This window comes from Notamacropus eugenii, chromosome 2 (assembly GCF_028372415.1).
Source record: "Notamacropus eugenii isolate mMacEug1 chromosome 2, mMacEug1.pri_v2, whole genome shotgun sequence".
Taxonomy (NCBI): Eukaryota; Metazoa; Chordata; class Mammalia; order Diprotodontia; family Macropodidae; genus Notamacropus; species Notamacropus eugenii.
The window spans coordinates 458,973,659-458,993,312 of NC_092873.1; the positions used below are offsets into that span (position 1 = coordinate 458,973,659).

Here is a 19,654-nt window from a genome sequence, read left to right on the forward strand (position 1 = left end):
GACTCCAAACACGGCACAATAAACAATAGAACGTTACATAAGAAAAAGCTTTAAGGGTTGCCCTACTTCCACTGATATTAAATATTAGACTCATAGCTAGTTGAATTGTATTTTTCAGCTATCATCCTATGTAGCATCACAACTAGAGAAGCTGATAATTCTGAACAGGGCAATAATTAGCAATTTGCCCAGGGCAGACGATTTATCCAGGGCAAGTAGCACCTCTAGAACACATAAAACAAAATAACCCTTCTAATCAAGTTTGTAATACGTTAGGTGAAAATAATTTAAAAGTAATTAAGATAAAATAAGTAGAAAAACAAATTAACTATTATAGTAGTTCATAGATGGGTGTTATAAAATACAATGCATTCTGTTTAATAGCATCCTATTTCCATAAACTCCAAGATCATAGATTGGGAATGGTAAGGCACCTTAGAGGCTATCAAATTCAACCCTCTCAATTTGCAGATGAAGAAACTGAGTCACACAGGGGTCACACAGCTAGTAATATATAAGACAGCATTCAAACTCAAGTCCTCCTGACTCCAAGTCTTACACTCTATCTACTGTATCGCTTAACTGGTCTCATATCAATTTCAGCTAATTATTCTTCTTAATGAGGTGGTGAGCAGCTCAGTTTGAGTTGTTTTTATTCTGCTAAAGGAGTGCATGTGTTGTCAAAAAGTAAATGGAAAAGATGTAAATATCGCATAATACTTTAAAATCTTCATTTTAAATTGGGAGATGTCTAAATTGCTGTGCCCTGGGGCAAGAGCTCTGGTTTGTCAGGTCCGAGTTATGAATCTGCTTCTGGATTTCTGTCAATTATGTTGCTATTAAAAAAGCAAAGGTTAATCATTAAGTTTTTAAAGTATAGCTGGACTGATTCAAGGACAGTTCTGCAGTTACATAAGCAAAAAGTGCTTCCATATAGATAAATTGGTAACATAAGCTGGTTTTAGCATACAATTCATAGTTCTGTGAACTTTGTCTCCCAATAATCAAGAGTCCACAGTTATTCATGAGCTTCTTTGTTAAATGAACAAAATGTTCAATTGTTAATTGAACAAATGTTAATTAAGCAAAAAAATTAGCTAAAATCTGGAATTACATATTTTAATCTGAAATACACATAGTAAAATTGGAAAATTTAGGCTAAAGTAATTCTTTAGGATCCATTTGATAAGTTAAATCTATCAAATTATTCATTAAATGTCAAAATAGACTTCACTGTATTGTGAATGTATTGTTTAAGCACTCAACAGAGACCATGGGAGATTGTATTTTATAGGTAAAATGATAGAGATAATTAACCCAAATGACTAATATATTATTAGTAGAAATAAATTTAAATGCATAGTAATTAACTCCTAGTCCATCAATGCTCTATAAGGTAACTTTACTGTACCAATTTATTCACATAGAAATATTCAGAATCCTTAAGAATGACTTACCTGGAACAATACTAGAAAATGACACACTTGAAACTCTTTGAAAAAGATAATCATCCTTATCATAACCTGTTACTTTAAGGAAAAAAGCTTCATTTGGTGGAATGAAGTCAGAAATGTTCCATATGCCATAAGGTTTTCGATCTGGATAATATTTAACAGGAATAGTTTTAAGAGGATCTCCCGAGATACTCAGAAGTTCAAGACGATCCACTCTGGCTGGAACAGCTATTCCAGAGGTATTCAAAAGTACATACGTAGGTACACCTACAAGAAGAAATATTTATTTGGAAAAGTACTCATCCTGTATTTATGTTTTGATGTAAAGCTTTGGCTTTTGCTGTTAAAGTAGGAAAGGAGGGAGGGAACAAGCATTTATAAAGCGTGTGTCAGGCACTGTGTGCTAAGCAATTTATGAAAATTTTCTCATTTCATTCTCACAACCACCCTGGGAGATTGATGCTATTATTATCCCATTTTTCGGTTGGAGAGACTGAAGTAGACAGAGGCTAAGTGACTTGCTAAGAGTCATGCGTGTAGCCAGGTCAGATATGAACTCAGGTCTTCTTGACTCTAAATACAGCACTCTATCTGCTGTGAGATACACATACACAGTGTGTGTTTACAATACACAGATGATGTATCTATATACACATGGACATATATACACAAATTCATCTGTCTAAATGCATATTTATATGTATGATAAAAGTGACATATATCATACAATGTGTTATTTTAATATTTCCTTACATGTGTGAGTGTATAATAAAAGGATATACATGTATATTGCATGTATATACCTATATTCCCATGTGTACATATGTATATGTGTACATACACACCTATATAATATATAAAGAGCTCACATTGCCAGCTATTTCTTAAAGACAAACATATCATTTTATGTGAAAGACAACATAACCTTGATTGAAAAACTATTTAGAAAATCTAGTATAAAAATTTTTATAATACTTTAAGCCATTATTTTAAAACATATTTTATAAAATGCATTTCAAAAAATAAAACAAATATAATACTTTATCATAGAGGAATCTACATAGCATTTTGGAAGATTTATGATTTTTGTTCAACCTGCCATGGCCACAATGGAAACAGCATAATGGTATAAGAAGTATCCTTAATTTTGTGTTCTATTTCTAAGCAGCATAAACATAGTCTGCATTTTTGAGCATACATAAAAAGGTAGAGTAAGCTAGAAGGATTCAGTTCCCCTCTTTGAACATGAATGGCACTGGTATACAATCATATGAATCAATGTTTTTTTATATGGCCTTAAAATGTGCCATTAGCTAACAAAGCCAATGGTAGCTTAGGCTACATTAAGATGGATATAACTTCTAGGAATGAGATGACAGTGCCCTGGTTTGACTACATCTATATTATTGTGATCAGTTATGGATATTGAATTTTAGGAAGGACATTTAAGAAGTTGAAAGGCTTTACTTTCTTACTATTTGAGGATAGGCTGAAAGAACTGTGTAGCTTTAGTTTGAAGAAATGAAAACTTAAAAGAGAAGATGATGCTGAGATCACTTCTGATGTTAAAAATTCTGTGATTCTATTGTTATCAGCTACTCATATATATGTCATCTTGATGAGAATAAAACTATTTACAAGCAAAAAATATGATCAGGCTCCGTAGATCAAGAAAGTAATCATTTGGAAAGGAAATGTGCAAGACATTTTGTATGGTACTCATATTTTACAAATTTAGAGCTGGCAATGACTTCAAGTTCAATTCTATCTCCTCATGTAATAAAAGTAAACAATAATATTTTGGGAATAAGTACAATAATCAGGAAAAACTTTCAATTTCTATTTCTATATCAATATAAAGAAAAAACCATACAAACTTTGTACTGGTCTGCTAACTGTTTTCTTGAAGTCCAGTGTTGGTTTTCTTGAAAAGCCGGCACGGAAATCAATAGTACTTAGGCCAGTAATGCGAACTGAATGTCTTCCATTGCTAGATGTCTGAAAAACATTGAAAGACAAATTATATTCAACAATTATCACTAAGTATTCATAAAATATTCAAGAAAGGACCATAGCTTTAAAAACAGGAAATGTTCCATTACAACAGGCACCAAAAGATTAACATTTTTAACTGTATATTTTATACATAACCTCAAAACCGTATATCAATAAGTATTAGGATTGTTAGGCTCTTCCACGTGATCTGAACTGGAAATACCATTCTGTATTTTGAAACTTTTTTGGAAGAACTGTCAGAAAAAACACCTATGTGTGTGTGCACACAAATACATGTAGTATAGCATGGAATATTTTGTCCTGGGTGATTTGTTATTCCTTAATTCATTGGCCACTTTTACCTTCGTTCTATGTTTTGTCTTTTCCCCTCCCAGATTGATTTTTTTTTTTTTTTAAGATTAGGTAAAAGAGGCCATTCTTTGCCTCATTTCTTACCTTTACAGTCAGTGAATGGGCATTGCCTCAGACAAACTGAGACCTGGGAAAGACTTAAAAAAAGAATAAAAAAAGCCTTAAAAAGCCCAAGGTCTCCCACTGCATTCAGGGCCATCTTTAGTTGTCCTGATCTGTATCTTGCCATTGGACATAGATGATTCTGGAGAAGAGAGGCTACTGACTTTGCACAGCCCTGCCTCACTTAAATCAATTCACTTGCAAATCATGACATCACCTTCCCAAAGTCATGGTCCTCTTGGGGAACACAGGACAAACAACAAAGAGAAATGATGCAATAAAAATGGAACATAGAAGGGCAGGAAAGAGTCTTCACTTTTACCAAATGTTCACTTTTTAAGTCTAATTTAGGTAAGTTTACCAGGCACTGAGAAGACACACACCCACACCCACCCCCACACACCCCCACACAGACACACACACACCTATTCTCAGTGCTTAGTAAACTTGCATATATATACATATACATATGTATAAATATATGTGTGTTTATATACATACCTACATACATATATATTTCCCCTTCCCAGAGCCTGGTGTATCTGTCTAAATTAGACTTTAGAAAGTTGAACACTTGGTAAAAGTGAAAGCTGGTTTCTGCCTTTTTTATGTTCTATTTTTATTGCACCATCTCTATGATTTAGGGAATAATAATTCACCCAGGACAAAATATTCCCTGCTCTACTTTTGATATGGTTGACTACCCCATGACCTTGAAATTCTTTTCATCTTTGCAGTCTGTCACAATACACTTTCCTAATTCACCTTCTACCCTGTGACTTTTGGGGGCTGTTTCCTTCCTCCTCTTGATATCCAACTATGAGCCTAACCATAAGCATCCACACCAAGGCTCCATTTTTGATTCTCCACCCTTTCTTTCTCTTTCAGAAAGTTCATCCATTCATTTGGTTTCAATTTTTTTCCCCTTTGCTGAATTCAATTCAAGGAACATTTACTAAGTACTCATGCCATTCAAACTACTGTGCAAGGCACTGGGAAAACAAAGACAAAAATGAAACAATTCCTGCACTCCAAGAGCTAACATCCTGCTGAAGACTGCTAAATGCATGCCTCTGTTTCCGTCCTTTGGCTGGAGCTCCCATTATCTTCTGCATACGATTCACTAGGACCTTTCATTAGTACTTCAAACTAAACATGTCCCAAATAGAGCTTATTAACTCCCTTTCACACTCCCCCTACCCAAAAAGAAAACAAACTTCCTTCCTACTTTGTTATCTCACAGTGATTATTGGAGGAGCCTTTCAGTTGGGCTGTCTAATTCTGACCTCTCCCCAATTCTGGCCATTCTACCTAATATCAAAATATCAATACTTAGGACTTTTGGTTCTAAGCCCCATTAAATGTTTTTCGATTTCTTCTTCCATCAATTCTCTGGTTTGTTTTCAAAGTCACCTATAATCGGATTCCACCCAATTAATGAAAATATATGTGTATATGGATATGGATATAGACATACATATATAAATATATACATACATGCATAGGCATATACACATACAGTTAGGGAAAGGAGAAGGACTAAACATTTATATAGCACTATGATATGCCTGGAACTGGGCTAAGTGCTTTTACAAATATCAGCTTATTTTATTCTCACAAGAACCCTATGAGTTAGGTGCTGTTAGTATTGGCATTTTTTCAGTTGAGGAAACTCAGGTTTGATAAGGTTAAATGAACTGCCCAAGGTCACACAGTTAGTGTCTAATGATGGTTTTAGACTCAGGACTTCCTGACTCCACCCAGTTCTCTATTATCTGTGCCATCAAATGTCAACTCTAAATTAAGAGGGAGGGGAGGGGAGGGATGAGGAGGAGAAGGAAGAAAGGAAGAAATGAATCTGATAGGTAGATATGTAAACAGACACAAATATGTATACATGTGTATTTGTATTTCTTACAGAAATTGACACACAATATAGTATACATTCTAGGATTATCTACCAAAAAAATAGATGATATCAATTTGTATATAAAAATTTTTCACGTGTTTGTAACCATCTAGCAGAATTTCCCCAATGTTTCATAAAGATTAAAGGAATAAATTATTTTATAACTGAACTTTTGTAACAATGAATCTATTTTCTAAAATAGACACCTATTTTTATACACATCCATTATAAAAGTGTATATTTTTAAAATATACACTTAAATAATGTACATAATCTACTACAGGTAAATTTTAAGTGAAAAGGCATTTTATAACATATTTTATAAACTAAGTTTTTATAAACAATTTATAACTTTATAGACAATATTTATAAACTGGTTATTTCTTCGTCTCTTTCCTTTTGTTCCATCTCTTTCTCATTTACTCTTGTTGACTACTATTTTTAGAAATGAGTCAGAGGGGAAATAGAAGCAAGAGCTGCCATTTTATTTGCCAAAAAAAAAAAAAAAATAGAGAGAGGAAATAGCATTCTACAATCTTCTCCCATTAAGAAGTTTAGATTCTCTATTATGTATGACTATTTGATTAGTCCACAGGAATATGGGTTTAGAAACCACACCTGTGATTTCACTGATATAAGGAAAATGGTGATTAAGAAACTATTATTCAGGTCAGCACTGTCTTTGCAAGTTATAATGACAGAGAGTTGGGAGACAGATTGCATGATTTACCCAGTCACCGAGTCAACATGTTTCAACAGTAGGACTTAAAGCTCAGTTTTCCCTAACTCCAAAGCCATTTTTCTATCTACTTTTCCATGGGACCTCTCTCCCAAGTAAATACATAAGAAAAGCTGATTCAATTTGACAACTATTTATTAAGCACCTGCTACGATCTGAAAAGTCTATCTCAACATCTGTTAAGATCAATCTTACTGTCAAACTTTACATAAACCACAATAAGTACTTTGGATTAAGGCCAGAGCATTAGATAAAATTTGGCTGGTTTGTAATTAAGCTTTTGATAGTCTTGATTCCTATCTTTTAGTTTTGGTGAGACCAAACTGCTGTGTCAGTATAAAAACATCATTTCATATCAATATTAATATGAAAAGATGAGAGGGAAAAACAGCCCTTAGGTAACAATGTATTAGACATCCAATCTTTTTTTTTTCTGACTGAGGAATCATACATCCAGTTATCACCAGCATATGAAGTTACTCAGAACTGCCTTATACTAAAAAATGTCTTCATTAAATAGGCAAATAAAATCACACATTGGATAAAGAATGGAAAGACATTTCTGTAAAGTAGCAAAATGCAAATGAAATATTTTATAGGTCAGTCGATCCTCATCCAGAATACAGATAAGCTCTAATTTAATAATACCAAAATGACATATCATAAATAGGAATCTTTACCACCCCAAAAGAGAGGCAGTTAAAAAAAAAAAGTGTTCCCAGGTCAATATGTTCCCTCTTCATCATACATAATTAAGTGGATGTATGCTCACTGTGCTATCCTGTTTCCTTCCTAGGCAGTTAGATGGCAAAGCGGAGATAGCACTGGGGCTAGAGTCAGAAAAATCTGAGTGAAAATAAGACCTAAGACACTTTACTAGGTCCCTAGTATGACCCTGGGTAAGGTACTTAACCTCTGTCTGCCTTAGTTTCTTTATCTGTAAAATGGGAATCATAATATCACCTATCTCACTAGACTTCAGTGAGGACCAAGTGAAATACTATCTGTAAACATTTAGCACAGTCCCTGGCACATAGAAGGCATTTAATAAATAAACATTTATTCCCTTCCCTATTCCCTCCTCTTCTCAATGAGAGGTAGACAGACATGGAAGTGGCTGGGGGAGGGGGGAGGAAGAAAACAGAAGAGGAAAGGGAAATGGGGGGAAATGTATGATTTGTGGTGCTAAGTTTTCTTCATGCCATTAAAATATTTTCCCTAGAAATATTACATATAGGAGTTAAGATTTCCAGGTTAGTTCATGAAATCTTTTAAACTAGTAATACAAATTAAATAAATCAATTACTTATAGTGGTACAGTTAATACTGTTTTTCTGAGAATTGGCCTGAGAACTTAAACACAATTTACAACATTTTTTCCATTCAAAAATTCATTTTGAGTTTTAATCAACTCACAAATGAAATGTTAGTATGCTAGCTATTTGTAAATTGGAAGATTTTTTTATATGGTTAAGCAATAATATATCTAATGAAAAATATGGATCTGATTAGACTATCTAGCACTTTGGCAAATCCTATTTTAAAGTCATGTAGCTATTTTTTATAGATCAGCCCCACCTTCCAATTTTATGACAAGCAAGTTAGTTGCATGAAAATGACCTCTAGATATTTCTATTTGTTCCCCTTTCCCTTTCCTTTCTAAATGTCTTAGTATAAAATAATTATTAAAGATGCCAAAGAGCACAAAAATATTCAATAAACTGTCAAGCTGTCATCAAGGGCAGTTTGCCTGGCAAACATTCCTTGGGTAAACTAACTGACAAAGGTAACAACAGATTTATTTAACATTGGTGAGAAATTTAGAACTTTACTAAATGTTTGAAAACATTTTTTCTCTCCTGTTGTTAAAGAATAAACAGATTATATTAAAATAAAATTAAGATCATTTTTTTATTTACTCAAAAATTCATTTGGATCTTATAAAGCAACCTTAATTCACAATTTGTACATGAAAAATGAATAATGGTCTTCACATTATCTGTAAAATGTTTAAAATGGTGTGGGTAATTAAGGAACGTGCAATAACAATGATTATGTTTATTAAATTGCAATACAAAAGATTTGGAATATATATGTGTATATATACATCCAAAAATCTTTGTCAACTAAAAATCTCTTCAAGTGACAATTTTTAAACACAACTATTTTAATCAGCCTATAATTCAAATTCTCAATTCTCTAGCTTTAGCAATAAATATTATCTTTTTACCACATAGACTCATAATTTACCATATTTCAGTGTAAATGTTGAAGTTATGGCTTCAACTGTAGCCAGAGCACGCAGTGGTTATGCATTTTTAACAAGTCACCTTGAATTGCCAAGGCCCAAAAGAAATACGAGACCCCAGCTGGCTAGAGTTATCATTTTGAAAACTCTATGAGCCCAAACCTCTATTGAATTTCTCTTTGAATTCTGGCCACTTCGTTTATTAGGTAGGGTTTTGTATTTTACTGTCTTTACTTGCCTCCTTTTCATCTTTCTTGCTTAGAATTCCAGTTTTCGAGGGGGGGACCGATAAAATATACTCAGCAAATTTCGGATGAAGAGAAATCATAACTGTGAGGTGAATAGCAGAAGCAGAACACATATGGAAGACATATGGTTACTCTTGAGCGTCTATGTAGTATCATTTAAAGAATGTCAAAAGGCATCACCCAATGCCAGATTCAGGGAACCTGGAAATATATATAATGTTTCCATGTCCTTTGAGTGGGACCAGTAAAGAAACTTGTTGAAATGCAATGTCATATGAAGGTTCAGAGGTAGAGAAAGGGGTTACACACTAACCCAATATTATTCATTAACACAGAAGAATTAGCTACTAACTATGTGACCTGGAGTAAATTGTTTTATCTCTCTGAGCCTAATTTTTCTTTCATATGAAATAGAATAATTGGATTAGATGATCTTTAAAGTCTGTCTTTTTCTAACATGCTAAGGTTTTAAGAACTAGCTAAACATTTACTTGACAGGACTCTAAGGAAAAAGGTACAAGGCAAAGTAAATTTTGAAAAGGGGACAGGATATGGAAATCTAAACTCCATGGGGATGCCAAAGAGGAGGATCCTGGGTAACCAGCTGTAACGTAGTAAGATGCTGCACCAGGCACGGGGGCTAACAAAGGCAGTGGGGGGAGAGAGAATCTGAGAATTCAAAAAGGAATGTGGAGTTTGAGGGAATGCTGAGAAGTTCAAAACCAAACTTGACCTAATTAATGTTTTCCCCCAGGTTCAACACTGATCATATATTTTATGATCCCTGAAGATCCTAAGAGCACTTGATATTTTAGAATACTTAATGACTTTACAAACTTTTGTGAATGGTATTCATTACATAATAAGACAAATGGATATTTTTTTGTATATTTTGGGTAATTAAAGTAAATTTATCTGGCTTTATTTTAGTTTAAACTATCTGTCTTTAACAATTCTCTCATATAAATAATGCATGTTTTTTGGAAATTCTTTCCATTTCTTAAGATGGTTACTTAACTTTAAAGAGTGCATGTGATTTTGTAGGGAGGGAATGCTGCCCATGGGCAATAAAAGAAAAAGCACATGTTCTCCCTCGTTCCTAATTCTATATGGCATTTATAGGTGTAATCTGAGCATGCCTGTGCCGCATCAAGTCGCCATCCTGTTTTTATCAATAAGATTATCTTAAAAACCATGTTCTGAAAATTTGTTCACTCAACCAATTAATAAGCATTTGCATGCCTTCTACACAGGAACTGTGTTGGTACTAGAAATCTAAACATAAGGATAAAACAATTCCCATCCTAAATGAGCTCACATTCTAGAAGGGGAAGCTAGATTTATATGTGTGTGTATTTATAAATGTATGTATGTATATGCATGTGTATACACATGTGTTTCATGTATGTGTACATACATATGTACACAGTGCATATCTAAATATAGTTCTTATTTATATTTGTTTTGCTACTGTTTTTTTACTAAGCTGTTATTGAATTGTTATATTTTATATAATATATGGTATATTACATTCTATATGATACACACCAATAGAATATTCATAATATACTGTGATTATTTTTAAATATTTTATTTTCTTTATTATATATGCACATGTATGCATATTTACATAAACATATCTGTTGATAAACAAACTATATATGTAGAACAAATTACAAGTTGACTGGTAGGATGGAAACACCAGTAGTTTGGGGATCAGGAAATGCCTCATTTAGGAGATTCTATTAGAATATATATTTGAAGGAATCTAGGTATTCTCAGAGTTGGAAGTGAGGATAGAGTACATTCCAGTGGTGGTAGACAACCTGTATCCCCAAAAATATGGATATGAGAAACTGAGGTTCATATATATAAAGAGTAGCGAGATGGCCAATTTGACTAGACCAAAGAGTGCTACGAAGGGATAAATGTACAACAAGATCGGAAAGGAATTTTGGTCAAAACCTGACCCAAGTGACGGACCCCCTGAAAACTAGAATAGACAAACAGAAATAAGAGATTCAATGAGATAGCAAGAAATATTAAAGCAACATTCCAAAAAAAAAAAAAGAATACAGAAAATATATGTTATAAAAGATGAATGACTTGGGAAATAAGTCAATGAAAAATCATTTGAGAACCATGATTTTAAAAATTTCTTAACGCTCTATTTCAAGAAGGTCCTCAAACTATGTTGTTCTATTAGAATTAGAAGTCAATGTGAAAACAGAATGAATCAACTATTCATCTCCTGAAAGAAATCCTAAATGGAAAAGTCCAAAGAATATCATAACCTACATTCTAAGTTTCCATGTCAAAGAAAAATCATGGCAAGAATCCTGAAAGAAAGAGTTTAATTACCAAGAAATGACCACCGGTACCACACAAAACCAGACAAAGAAGAGATTTTGGAATGCAATATTCAAAAATGAAAAAAAATATGCTCATGGTCAAGTATTGGTTAGAAAAGTTGAGTGTCATCATACATGGAGGGAAATGAATCTTTAATGAAATAGAGGGCTATTAAGTGCTTCTCATTAAAAGAACACAATTTAGTAGGAACTTTGTGACACAAACACAAGAACAAAAACCCTCAATAATTCAATTTATTTAATTATTTGGAAGGATCCATATGATGTTATAGTGTTATTATTCTAATACAGGGAGAAAAAACCAAATGTCCCTTCAGAAATTGTCTTCAAAGGGCACTGAGGAAGTTAAATAAGAAAACCAGAGGATGAGGGAGTGGACTATTCCAGTTCTGAGGGTTTTAAGAGGGGGAGAAAGAGGGAGGCTAAAAGGAATATACCAATATAAAAAAGGAGGAACAAGAAAGATTAACTTACAGAGAAAAAATAGTAGAAAAGGGTGCAGAGAACAGACATCAAATGAATCTCACTTTTATCTGAATCAGATAAATGAGAGAGTTGAACACATACATGTACACACACACACAAACAGTTTTGTGAAATGCATCAAACTCAACAAAGAAACAAGAAGGGAGAGAGTTGGGGGGGAATTAAAAGGGAGAATAATACCAAGCCAAAATAAACTTCCTGAACCTGCAGGTGGTATTAGAAGGGGGAGAAGAACTGGAAACTATGGGGGTTTCCATCATTTGGAGAACATATGAATGTAGTATTATTAACTGTGAGAAATGGCAAAGGGATGTGAGCCTCCTCCTACATGTTTGGCAGGTCTCCTTAGTCTTTTCTCATGGATCTTTATCCATGTCACCTCAACAGTGGATGAACTCCAAGACTCTGCCATAGGCCTTCTTCTTTTTTCTTTCTATACTCTCTCACTTACTGATCTTATCAGCTCTTATAGATTCAACTGTCATCTGCACAGAAGATTCCTAGATCTATGTATTCATGCAGTCCTAGTCTTTTTTCTTAAGATCTACTCATATGTCCCTAACAGCCTTCTAGACAGCTCAAACTGGACAGTTATCTCAAAGTAAATGTCCAAAATAATTCATTCTCTATTCCATAGATCATCTCTCTTGCAAACTTCCTTATTATTGCTGAAGGTACCACTACCCTCCACATCACTCAGGTTTGTAACATCAGTGCCATCTGATTCCTCACCCTCACTCACCCCTGATATCTAATCCATTGCCAAATCCTGTCAACATCTTTCATATACATGCCTTTCTTTGCACTCATGCAGAGCAATCCAACTTCAGGCCCTCATCATCTCTCACCTAGACCAATACAATATTTCTCTAATTGTTCTCTCTGATTCAAAACTTTCCCTACTCCATTCACCACATAACTTCCAGAATGATGTTCCTAAAAGATATGGCTTATCCATGTCAGCCTACCTACTCAGTAAACTCCAGTGGCTCCTCACTACTTCCAGAATTAAATATAAAGTCCTTTTGTTGGCATTTAAGACTTTTTATAAGCTAGTTTATTCTCACCTTTCCAGTACTTAATGGTCCATCAACACCAGCCATCCTACTGTTGATCTTACATGACATTACATTTCTAATTCCTGTGCCTTTGCACTGGCTGTTCCCCAAGTCTGTAAAGATTAAACTCAAATGCTACTTTCTGGGCAGCTATGTGGTGCAATGGACAGAGCACCTGGTCTTGAGTCAGGAAGACTCATCATCATGAGTTCAAATCTGGCCTCAGACACTTACTAGCTATGTGATCCTGAACTTAATTCTTTTGCTTCAGTTTCCTCATCTGTAAAATGACCTGGATAAGAAAATGGCAGATCACTCCAGTATCTTTTTCAAGAATCCCAAATGGGGTCCAGAAAGGTCAGACACAATGGAAACAACTGAACAATAAACAAAAAAACTGTAGGCAGTCTTTCCTGATCCCCGGATTTTGGTGCCCTTTTGAGATTTCCTTCTATCTCCCCTGCATTTATGTATAAGAATTTATGAACATGATGTCATTTGTGTTAGAATGTAAGCTCACATTAAAGTCAGAGATTATTGTGGCTTTTTTTTAATATTCATATCTCTTAGTACACTGACTAGAACATAATGAACACTTAATAAGTGTTGCTTGAACCTAGTTAAATTTAGAGAGTCTGACAATGAATTGTGGGAGAGCCACAGCAATTCATGAAATTAAGGGAAGCAGGTTTGCACTGTTTTATGATGAAAGGAATATTCACATTGAAGAAGTCACCATTTTTTAAAGTTTAGTTTTCAAGTCTAATGAGTTAATGGCCCCACTGTACTTTGCCCAAGTCAGATCACACCTGGAATGGTAGGTTCGATCATGAGTGCCACATTTCAAAAAGAGGGTGAGGAATCACATGACACTGATGTTACACGGAGATCCAAAGAGAGACAATTGAGAAGAATATCAAGAACGTGAAATCTGAGAACTAGTTGAAGGAAGTAGGGAAGTATAGTATGGAAAAGAGAAGAATTAGGGGAAACATAACTTTCTTAAATTATCTGAAAGTTTGTCACATAATAAAGGGATTAGGCTACTCTTGCTTAGCACCAGAGAACAGGGGTAGGAGTTGAGGGCAAATGTCACATGGTGACAAATTTAGATTGGAAGAAAAAAAACTTCCAAAAAATTAATGTCATCCTAAAGTGGAATGGTTTGCCTCTGTAGTTAGTGGGCTGTATCTCACTGGAAGTTGTCAAAGTCTTACAGTAGGTTGACTGGGAGAAGAGATTCTTGTTCAGGTATGAATTAGCATAGATGGCCTCTGTGGTTCCTTCCAAGATTAAAATTATGTGATTATATAACTATTATTAAGAAACTCTTTGAAAATACTTTATTGTGAAACAATATAGTAAAAAATGAAACACGCCAGTTGTATCATCAATCATTAGGAAATGAATTCTACCCAACATTTCCCTTACCTTTCTTCCCAAAGGGACTGAGCAGTAGTGGCACCTACAGCTTTTGTAATTATAATTATAATTAAAATAGAACATTTTCATGTTAGAACATATTTATATTTTGATTCATTTTAGCTGAAAATAATACAGAGTAGAATATGTTTTTCCCAACACAGTACAATATAATTAAAAGAATGAGCTACTCTAAAAAGCAGTGTCAGCTAGGAATAAGCACTAAATTTATTTACAGAAACAAAATTATAACATGCCTACACTATGGTAAGAGAGGATTAACTAGAAAGCTAATATTTATGGTACTGAATTTCTAAGTCATAAGAAATTCAGCATTACAAATTGAAATAAAATCTGATTAGAGAAATATTCTTTCATTCTCTTTCCTGACAGGAAATAATCATAAAGGTAATGTTTTATTTTTTTTTTAAAATGGAATGGTTTGGGGTAGTAATCAGACTCATAAAATTGACTATATACATATAAACAAGAAGAAATAATATCACTTTAGAGATAAAGCTTCTAATAGGCTCTCAGACCAAATAGTTGATGGTGGGACTTGGATTTCAACCAAATGTATGCTTCTATTTTCTAAAGAGAGGGATCTTTTGTTTCCCCCTGTATATTGAGGAGGTAAAGAACTTTAAAGCTAGAAAGAAATATATCTGGATTTGGCAAATAGTAAGAGACTAGCATTGTCTGAAGGTCCTTTTTAGTATTGCAAAATCACAGCATATAAGAATTGGAAGGGGCCTTGGGGATGATCTAGTCAAACCCATATCTGAAAGGAATGGCCACTAGAACAAAATGGCAAGTGGTCAACCAGCCTCTTCTTGAAGGCCTCTAAGGAGAAGAGAACCTGTTCCCCCAAAACACCCCCCCACCTAAGGTAAACCATTCAATCCATTTCTGGACTGACCGGTCTGTTAGGAAATTTTCTTTACCTCAAGATTAAATTTACTTCTTTCTGACTTCTACTCATCACACTCAGTTCTAAACTCTGTGATCAAAGAGAATAAATCTAATCCTCATTATATATAACAGCACTTCAAGAACTTGAACATAGCTTCCAGGTCCCTCCTGGGTCTCCTCTTTTCTGACCTAAACATTTCCAGTTTCTTCAATCTTCATACAGCATAAGGTGAAGGTCCTTCACAATCCTAAGCTCTATGTATAGATATATATGCATAAACATGTTAAGCAAATACTCCATTTAATTGGCAATCTGATATTGTCAAGTTCAAATAACTGGGATAAATTCCAGGAAAGAGTTATGCTAGTACAATACATTCCATTGACCCCAAAGAGAATTGGTGTCACATCTACTTCATCTAAAGGGTACACCTGGTGGAGCTAGTTTGTAAGCTTATTCATATGAGTTAGCAGGTGAAAATATTTGGCTGCTAGCATAATCCTTGCTCTTGTGTGGTCCTTAGTACACATTGTGTTGTTTTGATTTTCGTTGCTAAATAAATTCTTGTTACTTGAATATGATTTCAAAACCGTTCTGATCATGCTTATATGCTTTAATAGGCTCTGGAAATCAATTTGAATGCTTTCAGTGTAACTGTGTAGTAGGAACTCTCTATCTTCCCTTTGGAAGATTAGCTTAGCACAGTTTATCCAAATTTTCTTAATGGATATACACCTTGGGGAATAGACACATATGTGAGATTATCCAGTGATACTGATAATCATATACTAATCAAGGGATTTCGTGCTTTCTAGAGTCTATGGTTGCTCATATTTCTTTAATGTTTTTAGCGAGAATTTCCCCAAAGTAGCTGAGGGCCAGATTTAGCTTAACACAAATGTGTACTTATGTGATTATATTTGAATTCTAGAGCTACAGAGATAAATGTCTGGATGGAAAATTAATATTGCATTTTAGAAATTAGATCCAGGATTTACCATATTAAGTAGCCCCCCTACAGATGGGAATGTTTGGCTTAAAACAACTTTCTCTTTTGTTTTTAATAAAAGAGTAATTTATGTTCTCTTAAATCGCTGCTTTTAAGCATGTTTTCACTAGCATCAGATGCAACCCAAAGCATTTGACTCATTTGTATGAAAGGCACCCAAGACTTAAAGTTGTCTCTTTGTTGAGAGCTCCTTGAAATGTTACAGTACATATGCACTGCAGTTTTAATATAGAAGCCACAGAGACTGGGAACAGCAACTTTTATGTGATCTGTCACTTTAGATAAATCACTTAAATATTCTGCACCTCATTGTACCCCACCTATAAAATGAGGCTTTGAAAGTTAGTGCCCCTACCTCATTCATGAAAGCTGTTAGGACAAATAACATATTCATGGGATGAAAAAATGCTATGTGAAACATAGTCAGAGGATGATTAAGTCCAGACCCTGTAGATACTTCTCATCCAGCAGGAACCATGAAAGACAGGAACAAGGATAATTTCAATTTTTGATATTTCTGCAGAAGGGCCAAATGTAATTAATTTATTCAACAGCTTGTCTAAATAAAGGTTCAGAGGTAAAATTATATCCAATGTGTGAGTTCTTTGAAGACGAGGACTGCTTTATTTTTGTCTTTGAATCTCCAGAGTATACAGGAGTTTTGCAAATAGTCATGCTCCACTAATGTTTGCTGAATTTAAACTGAATTTTTCACAAGTGGATTCCTTTCACTCATTTAACAGACAACTATTAAAACCTTAACAAGAAATTATGCTCATCACTGAAGGAAATGCAACATTTTAGTATGTCAAAGTCCCTGCCCTAATGGAGTGTACAATCTGGGAAGGGGATGAGACAATTATTCAATGAGAATTTATTATATGCTAATTGCTGGAGATACAAAGACAAAAAAGATTATAGTCCTTGACCTCAGGAAGCTTATGTTCTATTGGGGTGAAACAAATAGACACAAAGTAATTTCCATGTGACACAAAGAATTGAGGGATTAGGATAAGCTTCCTGTAGAAAGCGTCACTTCAACTGAACTCTGAAGGAAGACACAGGTTGCATGAGATAGCAATGTCTTTCAGAGACCAGCAAGAGCTCACATAGAGACCTGAGGGAATGGAAGAACATGGGAAGGGAACAGAGTAAGCTTTTATAAAGTACCTACTATAAGCCAGGTGCTGTGCTAAGGACTTTACAAATATCATAATTCAACTGATCCTCAGAACAGCCCTGTGAGGTAGGTGCTATTATTATTCCCATTATACAGATGAATAAACTACAGAAAACAGAGGTTAAGTCATTGACAGCTCATAAGTGTCTGAGGCTAGATTTGAACTCAGATCTCCTTGACTCCCAGCCCAGTGCTCTTTCCATCATCTACAGGAGAGGGAATGTGAGGTATAAAGAAGGAGTAATGTGTCAAAAGCCTAGAAAGTTGGCTTTAAAAGCCAAAAAGAGAAGTATGAATTTTAACCTAGAGGCAAGAGGAAGCCACTGGAGCTTTCTGAGTACAAGAAGGACAACAAGGTCAGACCTGGGAAGAAGAATGTCACTTTGGCAGATGTGTGGGTACAGAATTGGAGAGAAATAAAATTGATGCCTGGGAGACCAATTAGGAGATTATTGAAATAATCTAGGGGAAAGATAATGAAGACTTGAACTATGACCGTCTGCATGTCTATGTTAGGTGTTGGCTAAAGTGAAGGGGTTTGAGATGTGCTACAAACATAGAGAACAAAATGCCCAATAATGTAAGAAATGAGCATCAAGAGTTGTAAAATAAAGTGCTGTTTGAGTCTGAAGCGGGTCATTAACAATATAACAATAGGTAGTGCTTCTCTAGAGTTTTAAGGTTTGTAGAGTACTTTAACATAGTCTCATTGAGGACCTAGCATGATGCCTGTCATATAGTGGGTGCTTAATAAATGTTGATTGCTTGAATGTCTGCAGAATATCAAATATAAAAGAATAGTAACCAGATAAGAGACTTGTGCTGCAATCATTTCTGTCCAAATTCCATTGAAAAAGATGAGAAGAATGAGATAATTCATGATAATACTATTATTATTATAAAACAACTTCCAGTTAAGCCCTATACTGATGCTTAATGATACGACCACACTAATTGGACCCACGATGCTTCACCATACTATTTGCTTTGTGTCACCCTCAATTTTTGATTTTGGAGACTGTGGTGTTACAAGATTGACAGCTACATATCACCCAGGGAATATTTGTGTTGTTTTTTAAAGGATGAAATATTGCACAAAGGAAATAGCTTGCAATCACTGTAAGAACGGAGCAACTTTCCAAATGCAATCTAACCTATACTTACTTCCTAGTCAGTTCTTGGTCCAACTAAATGCTTTCTGGAGTTGTGTGTACAAGATATATGTCCTAATGAATTCACTCAATGAATTGGCCATTGTGCTACAAGTACCAGGGTCAGGATAATAGACATTTTTCAATCATGTAATCTTTTCTAAATGGACTATTTTATACTATATCTACTGTGCTATCTAGGTGATACAATAACAATCAACGGTGTAATAATTCACATTTAAACAGACTTTTCAATTTTTCAGTTTATTCATGCCACCTCATTTCAGCATTGCACCAGCGCTGTTCAATGGAGATGCTATCACCCTGATTTCATGAAGAAGACTGATTAAGGAGCAGAAAAGGAAATGACATGCCTAACGACCAAACAGCGAAATAAGAGGCAGAGCCAACTCAAGGTCACCAGTTGCTGACTTCCAAACTTGGAAGTATCTTCAGTAGAGTAATTGATTTTCATGTCATATTCCATTTCAAGTACTTTTTATAATAAGCATACCAACTCTATGCTAAGTAATAGGAAAACTATAAAATATAACTACAGTTTTCTTAAATGTTAACTTTTAGGGAAGAACAAATTACCAGCATGATGAATGGAGTGCTTTATCTTGGGGATTTTAGAGGATACCTCCAGACACTGGTGATAATTCATGTTCTAAAAATGTCTTTAAAATATATTATATGGATTTCTTTCTGTTAAATTGTTATCTATGTTTGCAAGAGATCTGTGTTATAAATGGTCTGTTACATACACTTTATAAAACATATTACCACAGAAATAAAATAATAATAAGACATTCTTCATGGAATAACAGTACCTTAATTGTCCACATGCCAGGTTCTGGCTCCTTCACATTCACTACCTTGGCAGAGTTATGGATATTTAAGAGCTCATTCAAGCCAAATCCTTTTTTTATCAGCTTCCCTGAAAGACAGACAGAAAGGTAACAAGTACAATATTTCTTTCAGTTTTGAATATGG

General features: G+C 34.4%; 1 protein-coding gene across 3 annotated transcripts in view; it reads right to left on the reverse strand.

The window, feature by feature from the left end:
* HMCN1 (hemicentin 1) overlaps window positions 1-19,654 on the reverse strand; it is a 487,951-nt gene that overhangs the window by 285,035 nt on the left and 183,262 nt on the right. For all 3 annotated transcript variants that reach the window (XM_072648379.1, XM_072648380.1, XM_072648381.1), the window contains exons 6-8: window positions 19,492-19,598; window positions 3,332-3,452; window positions 1,458-1,721 (exon numbers count right to left, since the gene is read on the reverse strand). In XM_072648379.1, the coding sequence (XP_072504480.1) occupies window positions 1,458-1,721; window positions 3,332-3,452; window positions 19,492-19,598 (492 nt within the window). The remainder of the gene's footprint in view (window positions 1-1,457; window positions 1,722-3,331; window positions 3,453-19,491; window positions 19,599-19,654) is intronic.